The sequence below is a fragment of the Nilaparvata lugens genome, chromosome 9 (assembly GCF_014356525.2).
Source record: "Nilaparvata lugens isolate BPH chromosome 9, ASM1435652v1, whole genome shotgun sequence".
Lineage (NCBI taxonomy): Eukaryota > Metazoa > Arthropoda > Insecta > Hemiptera > Delphacidae > Nilaparvata > Nilaparvata lugens.
The window spans coordinates 11,037,457-11,053,793 of NC_052512.1; the positions used below are offsets into that span (position 1 = coordinate 11,037,457).

General features: G+C 35.8%; 1 protein-coding gene across 4 annotated transcripts in view; it reads right to left on the reverse strand.

The window, feature by feature from the left end:
* Positions 1 to 16,337, reverse strand: part of LOC111062730 (lachesin) — a 317,740-nt gene that overhangs the window by 153,754 nt on the left and 147,649 nt on the right. For all 4 annotated transcript variants that reach the window (XM_039435479.1, XM_039435480.1, XM_039435482.1 and 1 more), the window contains one exon: positions 14,019 to 14,134. In XM_039435479.1, the coding sequence (XP_039291413.1) occupies positions 14,019 to 14,134 (116 nt within the window). The remainder of the gene's footprint in view (positions 1 to 14,018; positions 14,135 to 16,337) is intronic.

Sequence of the window (16,337 nt, forward strand, 5' to 3'; positions counted from 1 at the left end):
TTCACTTATGCCAGTAGTTCTTCACTTGGAGCCGTATTTTTCAGATAGTTGATATAGATATTTAGAATAATAATGTTTTTTTTTCGATGTCACATCTTTGTACTGTTTCTGTGTTCTGGTGAAATAAATTGAATTGAGAAAAAAATGAATCATTCATTAAGATATAGTCATCTTGAATGAATGATCTCTGTCAAATTAGTTCTAGCAAACACATCGTCTCAATCACTGATTGTGATGTTTTGACTTTTCATTTCTGAATGGTGTTTAAATGACAGAGACAATGTGGGTAATAGATATGGATATATTTTGAAAGCTCGAAACCTTTGAACACTAATAATTTTGAACCTCGTCACTCAGCATAGCAAACATTCCTCCACTGTACTTATTCTTACTCATGGTGAAGACGGAAAGAGTCAACCAATATTGCTAATTATCGAAAAGTTGATGGTGTGGTGTGGTTTTTGACAAACTGGGTTTACTAACCATGTTCTCTAGTTAAGTTTGCAGCGTGAATGTTGATGTGGAGCTTTTCCATAATTGAATATAATCTTAATTAATAACAACATTTAAGTATATTCAATTATGATCTCTAGTGCTCATGTTTTCGTATACTCATGTTATCTTGTTGTCTCAATTCATGTATACTTGTTCTCTTCTTCTTAATTCCTTAGTCAATTTGTTTTTGATCTTGATTGTGTTTTATTGCTCTTGCTTTCTAATTATTATTTCTTATAGCCTTCCTGTTACGTTGTTCTTGTTCTATTAAACAAGCAATTTCTGTATATTGTAGCGTATCAAAATCTGATGGGTAAATAAAAATCCCTACTTGAAAGATTTATAGGTCTAAGTGGAATAATAGGCTAATATTGCCAAATGCGATAACATTTTAAAGATTAGATAATATCAGTATCATGGCTAAATTTATAACGGCCGAATAGAAATGGGAATAATTTGCTACTTATATAATTTATTTAAAAGTATTGAAAATTTGAGGTTAGGCGTAAAAATATCTATTGATCGGCGACATAATGATCGATTGAGTCGCATAACGTAAAATCTAGCCAGACACCTCGGCAGAAATTTATTGTAACTAAATGGTATGCAACTAGAGGAACCAAAAATGCACATGGCTAATTGTTGTAAAGTGAGAAACAACCTATAATCATTAGAAAATTATATATTTCATGTAAAAAATGTACTAAAAACCCAAGATAAAAATAATGTAATGTATTAAGGAAGTAGGAGTTTCGTAGGCGCATGTATACTGTAACAAATTTGCATGAACCAATCAAATGGTAGCAATTGATGGGCGGTAATAGTGAGCCGATTCAAATATATTTGTATATTTTTCTATAAATGATAAGAGTTTATGAATTATTGTTGTTCAGCTTATGTTCTGGATATGGCCCGAAGACCGATATAACGTCAATGGGTAACATAAGTAATAATTTAATAGATTGACACGAACTATTTGAGCCTTGAATGGCGTAGTACGAATTATTTAAATTTATGCAAATTTGCAAGTCGGAAATGAATCAAAGTTACATTATTTTACAGTTTCAAGTGTTATTTGTTATCAAATTAGTTCTAGCAAACACATCGTCTCAATCACTGATTGTGATGTTTGACTTTTCATTTCTGAATTTGTTTTAAATGACAGAGACAATGTGGGTAATAGATATGGATATATTTTTGAAAGCTCGAAACCTTTGAACACTAATAATTTTGAAACCTCTGTCACTCAGCATAGCAAACATTCCTCCACTGTACTTATTCTTACTCATGGTGGAAGACGGAAAGAGTCAACCAATATGTGCTAATTATCGAAAAGTTGATGGTGTGGTGTGGTTTTTGACAAACTGGGTTTACTAACCATGTTCTCTAGTTAAGTTTGCAGCGTGAATGTTGATGTGGAGCTTTTCCATAATTGAATATAATCTTAATTAATAACAACATTTAAGTATATTCAATTATGATCTCTAGTGCTCATGTTTTCGTATACTCATGTTATCTTGTTGTCTCAATTCATGTATACTTGTTCTCTTCTTCTTAATTCCTTAGTCAATTTGTTTTTGATCTTGATTGTGTTTTATTGCTCTTGCTTTCTAATTATTATTTCTTATAGCCTTCCTGTTACGTTGTTCTTGTTCTATTAAACAAGCAATTTCTGTATATTGTAGCGTATCAAAATCTGATGGGTAAATAAAAATCCCTACTTGAAAGAAATTTATAGGTCTAAGTGGAATAATAGGCTAATATTGCCAAATGCGATAACATTTTAAAGATTAGATAATATCAGTATCATGGCTAAATTTATAACGGCCGAATAGAAATGGGAATAATTTGCTACTTATATAATATTATTTAAAGTATTGAAAATTTGAGGTTAGGCGTAAAATATCTATTGATCGGCGACATAATGATCGATTGAGTCGCATAACGTAAAATCTAGCCAGACACCTCGGCAGAAATTTATTGTAACTAAATGGTATGCAACTAGAGGAACCAAAATGCACATGGCTAATTGTTGTAAAGTGAGAAACAACCTATAATCATTAGAAAATTATATATTTCATGTAAAAAATGTACTAAAAACCCAAGATAAAATAATGTAATGTATTAAGGAAGTAGGAGGTTCGTAGGGCATGTATACTGTAACAAATTTGCATGAACCAATCAAATGGTAGCAATTGATGGGCGGTAATAGTGAGCCGATTCAAATATATTTGTATATATTTCTATAAATGATAAGAGTTTATGAATTATTGTTGTTCAGCTTATGTTCTGGATATGGCCCGAAGACCGATATAACGTCAGATGGGTAACATAAGTAATAATTTAAGATTGACACGAACTATTTGAGCCTTGAATGGCGTAGTAACGAATTATTTAAATTTTATGCAAATTTGCAAGTCGGAAATGAATCAAAGTTACATTATTTACAGTTTCAAGTGTTATTTGTTATCAAATTCGTTTGTGAAAAATCTAAATTCGAACTTTTCTGTTTCCAAATGTTTGGATTGAAAATTGGTTATTCAAAATTGTATGAAATATAACCTATTTTGGACTAAAAACTACAAAATTCGGGGATAATAATAATATAGTGTGACCTGGCTGGCTCAGGTCTGATGTCAGAGTTTTCAGGTCGCAACGGATCATTTTCAGGGCCTCAGACTCTGACATGACCCAACGACTACTTTTTAGGCAGCAGGGACCGACGGCTTAAAGGTGTCCATTCGAAACACGGGAGGCGCCCGAGAAAATTCGAAGAAAGATACAGTTTTGGGCTGTGCCTGTTGATCCTTCTTCAATCATTTCAAAGGACATATCGTGTTCTGTGTATCAATAATTAATTAATGAAATTAATATCAAAATCATGCTTCTATGCTTCTGGACTCCTGAGCGAAAATCGGTGCTCCAATATCAAACATAAAGGGAAATGCAAAACCGTCGACTTGAATCTTAGACCTCACTCCGCTCGGTCAATAAGCCAGTAAATATTGTAATTGGTGTGAATAAAGCACTCAATCAATTAATCTCGTTCTAGGGGAAAACATTTTCGTTTCAGATCAAGACTATTACAGCTGAAACACAATAATGCACAGTTATTCCTTCTAAGAAACTTAATTTGTTTCCCTTACCAGGAAAGTTTTTAATGCACAGTTATTTCTTCAAGGAAACTCAATTTGTTTCCCTTACCAAGATATTTTTAATTTTCTTACATTATTTCTTCCTTTTTTATACTTAATTTGTTGAAGCCTTCCTGCTACCTAAACTCCTTTCCTTCTCCCTATCTCATCTCCTCACTTACTCTCAGGATTATATGTAGCGTTATGTGAGAGAGAGCCGGCTTGGCCCTAGCTTCGCCCTCCCATGTTTCAAATAGAGGCAGCAAATCAATCAATCAATCAATCACTCTCTCAATCCACACCATCAACCTCATAATAGTTGAACGAGAACTGAGTGCGAGAGATCTGTAATAAAGGAAAGAATCATCTTATACACGTACGGGATTGGAAAATTACGAATGACGTATCATCACGTCTCAACTACAGAACTGATTAACTTGAAATTTGAGATATGAATTCTTAAGGCTGTGAAAAGGCAAAAAATAAACTTTCTACTTGTGATATTTTTCCAAGTTTTTCGATTTATATATCTCGTCTGAACTAATGGACTGATTAACTTGAGATTTTGCACTCTCAACTCACCAAGGATCGTTATAGGCTTATTTTAGATTCTTCAAGTTTTCAGTTCATAAAGTTTCAAAATAGACACTTGTGGAGCACAGGTTACCTACTAGTCTATAATAAAATTAAGGAAAGAATTCGCTAACACACACGTACGAGATAGGAAATTCACGAATGACGCATCATCACGTCTCAACTACAGAGCTGATTAACTTGAAATTTGGGATATGAATTCTTGAGGCTGTGAAAAGGCAAAAAATAAACTTTCTACTTGTGATATTTTTCCAAGTTTTTCGATTTATATATCATGAAGCTATAAAAATGAAAAAAAATTTCTCAGGAAAACATTTTTTTTCCGATCATTACTTTTTGAGATATGAGCGACTGAAGTTTGAATTTTTGGGACAGAACATTCAAAATTCGGTACGATATAAATCCATGAGATTCAGAGGATGGATTCTTCATGGTATTGTTGATCTAGTGGACAAAAGTTTTCTGAAAATATCGATTTTTGGAAAAGTTATTCAATTTACCAAAAATAACTCAAATGTACAAAAATAAATTGAATTACTATCTTCAAAATTGAAATTTTCAGAAACTTTTTGTTTCACTGGATCAACAACACCATGAAGAATCTATCCTCTGAATCTCATGGATTTATATCGTACCGAATTTGAAATATTGTCCCAAAAATTTAAACTTTAGGCGCTCATATCTCGAAAAATAATGATCAGAAAAAAATGTTTTTCCTAGAAAAATTTTTCATTTTGATAGCTTGATGATATACAGATCAAAAACTTTGAAAAATATCACGAGTGAAAAGTTTTTTTTTAGCCTTTGCACAGCCTTAATTAACCGATTTTCAGTTCTTCAAGATTTCAATAGGACAAGTTTTCAGTTTGTCAGGTTTTTGATTAAACCCTTGCGGAGCACTGGTTAACTGCTAGTTCTTCATAAATATGTCCCTATAGTGAGAGTCGAGTCAGTGGAATTGATAGGGAAGCAATGTTGTCACGTTCCTTCTTCCACCGCCTTCTAAATAGTTAGTAGATTGGACTGTAGTGGATATAGTTACCTCCATCCACCTGAGTAGCACTGATTCCCCTCTCAACTTCATCACTCAACTTATACTATGCTTTCAACTTTTCACACAATCCGAGATCCTAAGAATAATCACAGCTCTGCAATGAAGTTTTCACGCCTTGTCTCAACTGAAGTTTTATGTTTTTGTTTCTGTCACATGAGTAGAAGAAGATGGAGAAGGAGAAGAAGAGGGAAACAGAGAAGAAGGGAAGAATAAGAGAAGGAATGAGAAGAAGAATAAGAAGAAGGAGTAGGAGGAGTTGGAGAAGAAGAAGAAAAAGAAAATAGGTGCAAGAGAAGACAGCACGAGAAGAAAAAGAAGAAGATGGTGATGAGGAAGAAGATGGTGATGGAGAAGAAGATGGTGGTGAAGAAGAAGATGGGGAAGGAGAAGATGAGGAGGAAGAAGAATGAGAAGAAGATGATGGGAAAGAAGAAGAGGAAGAAGAAGAAGAAGAAGAGAAGAAGAAGAAGAAGAAGAAGAAGAAGAAGATAGTGAAGAAGGAGGAAAAAAGTAGAAGTAGAAGAAAAAGAAGAAGGAAAAAAGTAGAAGTAGAAGAAAAAGAAGAAGGAAGAGAAGTGAAGCAGAAGGAGATGTTGAAGAAGAAGAAGAAGAAGAAGAAGAAGAAGAAGAAGATAGTGAAGAAGGAGGAAAAAAGTAGAAGATGGAGTAGGAGTAGAGAAAAAATGTCCACACTTGAACAGAGTTTGGCCGTAGAGAAAGTTCATTTTGAGAACACCGCTTGAATCTTGTAACTCTCACGTATTTGTTGTACGGTTCACTTTAAACGACCAGTATTGATTGGATGGAACAATTCGAAATTGTTTTGTGAGAAATTCTGACAATGATATTCACAATCGAATCTGGTAGAGTGTAGTCTGTATTCTCTGAGAACACTCTCCTCCTTAGAATTCTGCTCTCCTGGTGAAATAATTTATTGTATTCTGTATAGTGAGTTAAAATAGCATCTCCTTCGCTGTCAGACGATTTTGTCAGTCGTGGATGTTGGAGGAGAGTGGGGGCTTTCTGAACGTAATGTCTAAAATACCGTCTTCCCACACAACTAATTTACATATTTTTTCTATTTGTTAACTGGGCTGTCGTGATTTGTCGTCATCACAAAATATTAAAAATAGTGTGGATCTACACTATGAAAATCCTAGCTACCTACTAGTACTCATGTGAACAGTAGAACTTACAGAAAAGTACTACAGTCTACTTACGCCCAAAACGGTTCCAATTCTAATTTTCATAACAGTCCAAAGTAGCTAGAGGTCATGTGTCACTTCAATATGAATTGTGATATGGTTGATTGAGTCTAAATTGTATACGGTTGGCATATATCCGGTAGATGAGTAATAATTATATCGTATTTTTTCGCTGATTCAACTGGATAATCTTCAACTGGATCTTCAAAATTCATAAAATAACTTAATTAATACAATGTGCAGTGATAATTAAGTGTAATATTTAACTATAATTTGGTGTTTTATTTTTTCTAAATTTAAAATTTGCATCTCATATTTATTTTGGACGAAAGTTGAGCTTGAACTTCTTACAGAAGAAACAAACTATTTTTTGGACATGTAATCAAATTTGGGAATGGAATAGTTTTGGGCTAAGCCTGTTGTTCCTTCCAATCATATTTATATGATTTGTTATTGTATCCACATATAAATAAATAAATAATGCTATAGTTAGCAACATATTTGTATTTGTATTTATAACCTGTATTGTATTTCCCAATAAACTGAAACTTCTACAGAAAATATTAAATAGATTACAATTACATACAATAGTTAGCTACAATGAAAATTTCTCATAATGTGTCCTCTACATGTTCAGTGTTGTGTGGAAATTGACCTACTCCACTATAATGGTGTACAATGTTCTAGAGTAGGTTTTGTTTTTTGTGCGGATTAATAATTATAGTCCAGACCGTATAACTTGTTACTTGGATTCTCTTGTTACTTGGAAATGAGGAGAGTGGTTTAATTTCAGTTTTTGAGGCAGAGAGTTCATGTGGTGAGGGGTCACATTCAGCCGGACAGCTTGCTTCCCCTACTGGATCTTCACCGCCTCACGGGAGAAGTTATGCGGTCCGGAGTATAGTTTAGTGTTTAGTAAGTCTATAGAACTTAGTAAGTCTACAGAATATAACAAATAACATTGATAGTGTATAAAAAATTGTGATCTATCATTTTGTCAGTTGAAAAATTCATTGCATGCATCACTACAGTTTTTCCATTCATTCATCCATAACATCAGCTGAGGCTATTTAAAGGTTATCACACAGACGTTCGGTCCTTCATGCGCTGACACATGATTTCAACTGGTTGATTTATGTGCAACATTCATATCAAAAACCTGATATGGGTTGAGATATCAATGTGTGGTTTTACTTTCCTTGCCCTATTACCATAGGTAGGAAAGTATTGCATTCCGAAAAAAATTAAGGTATCCAAATTTCTAAATTTCTATACGTTTTAAGGTCCCCTGAGTCCAAAAAAATGGTTCTTGGGTATTGGTCTGTATATTATGTGTGTGTGTGTGTGTGTGTGTGTGTGTGTGTGTGGTGTGTGTGTGTGTGTGTGTGTGTGTGTGTGTGTATGAGTATGCGTCTGTGTACACGATATCTCATCTCCTAATTAACGGAATGACTTAAAATTTGGAACTTAAGGTCCTTACACTATAAGGATCCGGCACGAACAATTTCGATCAAATGCGATTCAAGATGGCGGCTAAAATGGCGAAAATGTTGTCAAAAAAGGGTTTTTCGCGATTTTCTCGAAAATGGCTTCAACGATTTTGATCAAATTTATACCTAAAATAGTCATTGATAAGCTACATCAAATGCCACAAGTTCCATATCTGTAAAAATTCCAGGAGCTCCGCCTCATCTATGCAAAGTTTGATTCTAGATTTCCAATTATCAGGTCTCAGATATAATTTAAACGGAAAATTTCGAGTGGAAAAGATTGAGCATGGAAATCTCTTCAATTAATGTCCAGCAACATTTTCACCTAAAATTGAAAATAAGCTTGAAATTTGAGAAAAGGTGATTATTTCAATTGCAAACTGTTGGCAACTGTTGATTCTATTAAATGATTCACTATGAAGAGAAAGCAGATCACGTGTATATCCAGCGTTATTGTCCTGTCACCAGCTGGCTCAATCTTTGACTATCTTTTGATGGGTCGATGTCGAACGAGGCAAACGACAGAAGAGTCCTGCGACAGTCGAGACCAGCGACGGTAGAGACCGGCGACATTCGAGGCCAGCGACGGTAGAGGACTCCTGAAAAAGTGGCCTCAAATGTCGCCTGCGTTAGGCGACAGTTGAGGCCACTCTAATTTTTGTACAGCCCCGACAGTCGAGACCTGCGACGGCAGAGGACTCCTGAAAAAGTGGCCTCAAAGTCGCCTGCGTTAGGCGACAGTTGAGGCCACTCTAATTTTTGTACAGCCCCGACAGTCGAGACCTGCGACGGCAGAGGACTCCTGAAAAAGTGGCCTCAAATGTCGCCTGCGTTAGGCGACAGTTGAGGCCACTCTAATTTTTGTACAGCCCCGACAGTCGAGACCTGCGACGGCAGAGGACTCCTGAAAAAGTGGCCTCAAATGTCGCCTGCGTTAGGCGACAGTTGAGGCCACTCTAATTTTTGTACAGCCCCGACAGTCGAGACCTGCGACGGCAGAGGACTCCTGAAAAAGTGGCCTCAAATGTCGCCTGCGTTAGGCGACAGTTGAGGCCACTCTAATTTTTGTACAGCCCCGACAGTCGAGACCTGCGACGGCAGAGGACTCCTGAAAAAGTGGCCTCAAATGTCGCCTGCGTTAGGCGACAGTTGAGGCCACTCTAATTTTTGTACAGCCCCGACAGTCGAGACCTGCGACGGCAGAGGACTCCTGAAAAAGTGGCCTCAAATGTCGCCTGCGTTAGGCGACAGTTGAGGCCACTCTAATTTTTGTACAGCCCCGACAGTCGAGACCTGCGACGGCAGAGGACTCCTGAAAAAGTGGCCTCAAATGTCGCCTGCGTTAGGCGACAGTTGAGGCCACTCTAATTTTTGTACAGCCCCGACAGTCGAGACCTGCGACGGCAGAGGACTCCTGAAAAAGAGGACTCCTTATGCATTATGCCTCCTTTATTGACAAATCTAAATATTTATCTATCTTCTATCCATCTATAAGACGAGATGGTGTCTGTCTTTCTGTCTGTTTGTATGTGAGCTCATCACGCTTGAAATACTTGACTGATCAAGCTGTAATTCTTCACAAAGATGATCGTTCTGAAAATCCTTCAAGGATAAGCACTATCCACCTTCAAAGTTCATATGCTTTTTTTATGAAGGAAGAAGTTATAATCAATTTAAAATGTTTTTTGTCTGGAATCACAGTAGGATGTGTCCTCAACTGTCGCCTGCTGCAAGCGAGTCTCTAATTTTTGTACAGGCCAGACAGTCGAGACCAGCGACATTCGAGGCCAGCGACGGTAGAGGACTCCTGAAAAAGAGGCTCAAATGTCGCCTGCGTTAGGCGACAGTTGAGGCCACTCTAATTCTTGTACAGCCCCGACAGTCGAGACCTACGACGGGAGAGGACTCCTGAAAAAGTGGCCTCAAATGTCGCCTGCGTTAGGCGACAGTTGAGGCCACTCTAATTTTCGTACACTCCCGACAGTCGAGGCCTACGACCGTAGAGCACTGTAAAACAGTCCTCTACGGTCGTAGGCCTCGAATGTCGTCGGTCTCGACTGTCGCGCCCCGTCTTTTGATCCTGACACTAGCGTCAGGTGATCAATTTCCATAACGGCAAGGGAAGTTGTGTGAGTGCGCCACACTATATTTTGCCATTCATTTTCTCTTGGAACTCTGTATCGGATTGATGTATTACATGATCACTTTCTCATTTGAAAAAATGGATTTGGATTCATATGAGGGATAACGATTTTGAATCCCAGGATTTACGTTCATCAATCTCTAACTGGATGATGCGACAGAGAGAAAAATGTATAATCTTTTCACTGTAATAATGCTTGTGTAACGTTCATTTTCTACCTATCATTTCTGTGAGAGAATTGGGTCTAACTTCACACTAAAGTCCGACACTGTGCGAATGTAATGGAAGGGGTCTTATCGAAACGTGATGTTTGTGCGCTCCACATTCTCTTGATAGATTAAGTCATTCAACAGTTTTTGAGGCTGATTACGTGACCATTTGAATGGATTCATGTCTTATCAGAGTGGAAAGCATATAAAAACACATTGAAACGCTATCGCAAACTGAAGCATCGATTTAGTTCAATGAACAATGAAGTTTTTTCCTCTATCAGGCTGTTCAAGCTCTTAGAACTCTAAAATATATAAAGAATCCTGACATTATCACATGCTACATATCTATATTATAATGAAGGGAAGAACTGTATTATACACGTAAGGGATAGGAAGTTCACGAACGACGCATAATTAATTTGGACGTGAAGTTGTAACTGAATTTGATTTAGAACATTACTGAAAACTGAATACTTAATGCTTAAGCCAAATTATGGATGTAAACTGTTCTAGATAAATGCCAGATTGTTCATCCAGATATGGTGATTATCTATAATCTATCTGTAATAATATGATAAAGAGAAGAACTATACACGTATAGAATAGAATAGAATGACTTTTTTATTTATGTTGATGTGGCGAAATTTGGACAATAATGTCCACTCTACCACTTAACCACGTCGTTAGCAAACAATACAATACAAAATATGCAGAGATAACAAAACAATTGAAGCAAGAAATGACAATAAAATGTAATAAATATGAGAGATATTGAATAATAAAAGTCTTTTCAAAAATAAGTGTTTTTCAATAAACTCAATCACTTCACTGCTGAAAGAAAAAGCGAAAAATAATTAAAACTAAATAATAGACAAGCTACTGAAGAGAATCAATACAGTAAGAATTGGAATCAAAGATGAAATTTGTTTATTTTATGTATAGTGGATAATTATGGATATGAGGGTAAAGGACCTGTGTAGGTCTAACAGTATTCAATACCTGGGAAAGAGAAAAAAGAAAAGTGGGGAAAATCCGATAGCAAATAAGAAGATTTTGAATAGGAAAAATTTTGAAAAGAAAGAGGATAAGATGTAGTTACCTAATCAATAAATATTTTTGAGAATTGTATAATAATAGAAGTTTAAAGGACAAGCACACACACACGTACGGGATAGAGAGTTCACGATTGACGTATTATCACGTGAACTACTAGCCTCATTAACTTGAAATTTTGCATAGAGATTCTTTACTAATTCAGGATAGTCATAAACCTAGCCTAATTCAAATTCTTCAAGATTCCATCAAGTTAAGTTTTCAGTTTGCCCAGTTTCTAATTGAATCGCCCTGAGGAGAAAGGGAACATGTCAAAATTTTTCATTTTTTTATGGTTGAAATGAGTTGTTTACTGTGGGATACATCGATTGGAGCTGATAGGGAACATGTCAGCATTCTCTTTATACGAGAAACAGATATAGTATTTTTGCTGTACTGGAGTGAAAGGGAACTAGTCATGACACACATGTTTCCTTTCAACCCCGAACATTCAAAATTCAACTGTTTGTCAGTTGTGATTTTTATGCTATTGTTAGGTCACCTTTGATTCACGCGTTGCTTTGAGGCTAAATTGCTTTCGGTTGAGGTGTTTATTGTAAAAGTTGAAGAGTGATAATTTATAATATCATCATGAGTAAGAGGAAATTGACAAAAAAAAACTCAATTTTAAGGGGTGAATCTTATATAAGTGCTTATACTGGATCAAAATTGTTGTCTTGGAAGAGTTTGCACCCTAATGACAAAAAACAATCTTGAAATTATCAATACTTTTATCTGTAATCGGTTTTTTCTCTCCCCTGAAAAATTCTGATTTTTGACATGTTCCCTTTCTCTTCAGACTGATTCAGTTGCATCCTTGCGTAGCAAGGGTTATCTGCACATAAGGTTATCACACACGGTTTATCTGCACCAGTCTCACATAAGGTTACCTGCTAACGCTACAGACATTTCCACATCTTGAAGATTCCTCGATACAACATATGTTCAATTGTGGTTGGGTGGTATAATAATTGATCCACTCTGTACAATAATGTACGCGTCCCGCAGCTTTGCCTCTGTGACTTTGAAACCGCATTCAGGCAAGGTACATACACACATACAGGCATACAGACACGTAGGCTACATACACGGGGTAATACACGGTTTTGCAAAAACATGAGGCTTCAAAGACCCTGGATCCCTAGATGGAGAAAGCTCCCACAATAATTTTTCATGAATTAGAGAGTTGCAACGTATCACCAACAATGTAAGAGCATGTTGAACGAATGTCAGCTGATAGGCTGAGTTGTGCTAAAAGGTCGTAACTAGAAAAATCTCCATGTGTATCTTTCCAGATGCAACTCGTTGCTTTTGAGAAGATTCAAAAGATCATTTGATGCTCATAATAATAATAATAATGATAATAATAATAATAATAATAATAATAATAATTTATCTGATTGCCAATGAAATGCAACCAGAGGAGTTTACTGACAAAACATTTACACAATAATTATTATATTATACATACAAAAGTTGCTAATACTAATCTTAGTTCCAGTCATGATACCCCACTACAATAATATGTGTCGGGGTGATCATAAGATTCCTTTTTTTAAAACATGTATAAGGAATTTAGTTAGTAATTTTAGTTATAAAGGTTTGTTAGTTATTAAAGGTAGAAATAATACTTATGAATATATTATAAATATCATTTACAATGAGTTCCTCTGGTAAATGCCAGTATCATATAACCAATTCCGTACTGCTCATTTAAATCTATTCTTATTTATCGTCCTTTGCGATCTGTGGGATTTTATTGTGAATTCTAGGACCTAAATATTGTACAGATCTCTGACCAAAAGCTGTGTTCATTCTGGGAACGAGAAGAAAATTTAGATTTCCAATTCTGGTGTTGTGAAAAATTATATCGGTAGAATTTGTACTTCTTAATATGAATTACTAAAACTAAGTTAACACATATATATATATAACTGTCTGATGCTGAGAACTCTATGGAAAGATACATTTATCTTATGGAAAAATAATATATTGAAGCTCCTTGTGTATCTTCTCGGATGCAACAAGTTGCTTTTGAGAAGATACAAAAGAGCATGCTGATCATGGACAGATATATTTTGAAAATGTTGGATGTTTCTAAGCGGGTAGTATTGTAGTCCAGTGGCCCTCCACCGAAAGGCAAAGCTACAGGACCTGGACTGTACATTTATTTATTCATTTACAATGCAAATGACACTAATGCAATAACATTATAGAAGATAAAATAATAAGGTAGTCCTTGTACTATTTTTCTTACAAAGTTATAGGTGACAGAGTCCAAGATAAGGTTAGAATTTCACGTGTCCAATTTTTATAAAATTTTAGTCCAAAATGAACATGAAAACTATAGATTTTGAATTTGGATGACTTGAATTAATTAATTGATGAGTAATATTCTACTCAATTACCACTTGAAACTAATACTTTCGAGTTATCTTTAAAAATTTGGAACCATTGAAGAAACACAAACTTGTAAACACATGGAAGAACAATAATTATACTGGAAGTTGGATGTTGTGTGACAGTACCAGATGTGGAGTCTAAAAATATAAATGTGTCACAATGTGATAAAAAGAGAAAATCAGATAAAACTACTCACCCTGTGTTCTCCAAGATTTTCGATAGCACATGTGAGAACAGCTTCCCTTCCAGTGTTAACAGTCACGTTTTGAATCGGGTGTATGAAGTAGGGTTTAGGTCCAAAATGGTGTTGACCTGTTGGAAAAAATAATATATTATTCACAAATTGAATCAAATTATGAGATAATAATCATTTCTACGAAGGATAAGGAATTGGAAACACTGAGAAATTCATTTCAACATGGCACTCACTCACTCATCAATCATCATCATCATCGTCATGGATTAGGCTTTTCAAGCCTGTCCCGGCGTCCATCTCTTCCTCGGTCTACCAATACTTCTTCTGCCTATTGGCTTGTGGAGTGGGGCATTCACTCATCAGCAGAACTAAAAATCTACTGGACCAAAAATGTTCTATATAAATGTCATGTATGTTCTCATACCAGAAGAGGCGCACCAAGAATTCAATGAGGGGACATTGACAGATACGCCCGAAATCTTCAATTTCCTGCGTTTTTATCAGCTTTTTCGACGACAAATGAACAGCAAATTCCCGAATTTGGTATAGAAACTCAGCTGAAGTGTGGAAATGAAGAGCTATTTGTAGTGCTTTGAAATAATGCTGGAGATCGCCTAAAATCAGCGGTTTCCTAAAGATTTTCTCAAGTTTTAAAGCATTTTTCTGCGATTCCGAAAGGAGAATTAACATAAATGTTCTAATAATTCAGTATATCAAGTTGTGAAAACGCTGTCTTAGAAGGGCTTTGAAATACCGTCAAAGAAACGCTCAAATTCGACAGGTTATTTGTGTTTTCTATGATTTTTCAGAAACGAATCACCAAAGAACGTTCAAATTTGGTATACAGGTTCAGCTAATGTCTACAGTTTATCTATAGAAAAGGTTTGGATACACCGACAATTAGCAATTATTTGGCTTCTCCTCAGCATTTTGATGTTTTCCCTCTGTTTTTTAAAAAATAATTTACAGAAAATGTTCAAAGTAGTTGAATAGGTTCAGCCTACATGTAAAAATTTAGTGTCTAGCGTGATTTGAGATCATGCGAAAATAAGCCTGAAATCAGCGATTCCCAGCATTTTTCCATCTATCATTCATATACATTTGAAAACATTAGTGGGTAGGGCAAAAATGATTTCATTCAAACTAATGTGAAGTTCAAGACTTCCATTTAAGAATTATTAATAACATCAATAACTTTTTGACAATCAATTTTTCAAGATGGCTTCCTCCTGAACGAATACGCTCTTGAAATCTGTGTTGATGATTCCTCATTGATCCCTGTAACATCTGAGTTTCCTGGTTCCTTGATCTGTCCACCTGCGACTTCCTGTTTGTGGAGCTATCTCAAATCTATCGTTTTCACAACTTGACCAATAACTGTGGTTGGATCATATCAGACAATCCAAAATGAAATTGATAATATCCCATCTGAAATGTTGCAGTAATCGTTCAGGAATCTCAACAGAGATTTCAAGAGTGTATTCGTCCAGGAAGAAGCAATCTTGAAGAAGTATTGTCAAAAAGTGATAGATTTTATTGATAATTCTCAAATGGCAAGTCTTGAACTTTACATTGAATATAATCATTCTTGCCCTTCCCACTAATGTTTTATGGCGTTTTCAAATGTTCCCGTTATTCTGGGTCACCCGTTATACAGAGTGGGTGAAAAGACCGAGAACGGCTTAATATCTCACACACAAAGGTAATTTGACGGTGGGTGTGATTGGGGATCCTACTCAAATTGAGAATATTACTTTACTATGACTTCAAAAATCTGGTCCATATTAATGACATACTATTTTGATAAGTTATTATTTGATATTTCTCTTTTCTGTGCTATAACCTCAATGTCAATTTATAGTAAACATTGGCGCCATTTTCTGAAAGCGCATTCCACAATACAGTTTTCTGCATTCAACTGATGATTAACTGACCAAAATCGGTGAGTAAGTTTCAAACGAGCCTTGACTGGTCACGTGATCTAGAACGGCTGTGGTGAATTCCGATTTTGTCAGTTTTTGTTGAGTAAGTTTCAACTGACTGTAGAACTCAGTTCTATTTTCTGGTGAATACGGGCCTAAATATAAGCCGTCAATTGGCCTTACGACTGTCATACTTCAGCCAGGACAATTTAACGTGCCCATAGTTTATGTTGATACATTATTGCCAGATCGTTTATTGCCGCTGACGGAAGTTCCACCTTGCCTAAATACAAGCCGTCAATGGGCCATACGACTGTCATACTTCAGCCGGGACAATTTAACGTGCCCATAGTTTCTATTGATACATTATTACCAGATCGCTCCATTCAACTCGAAT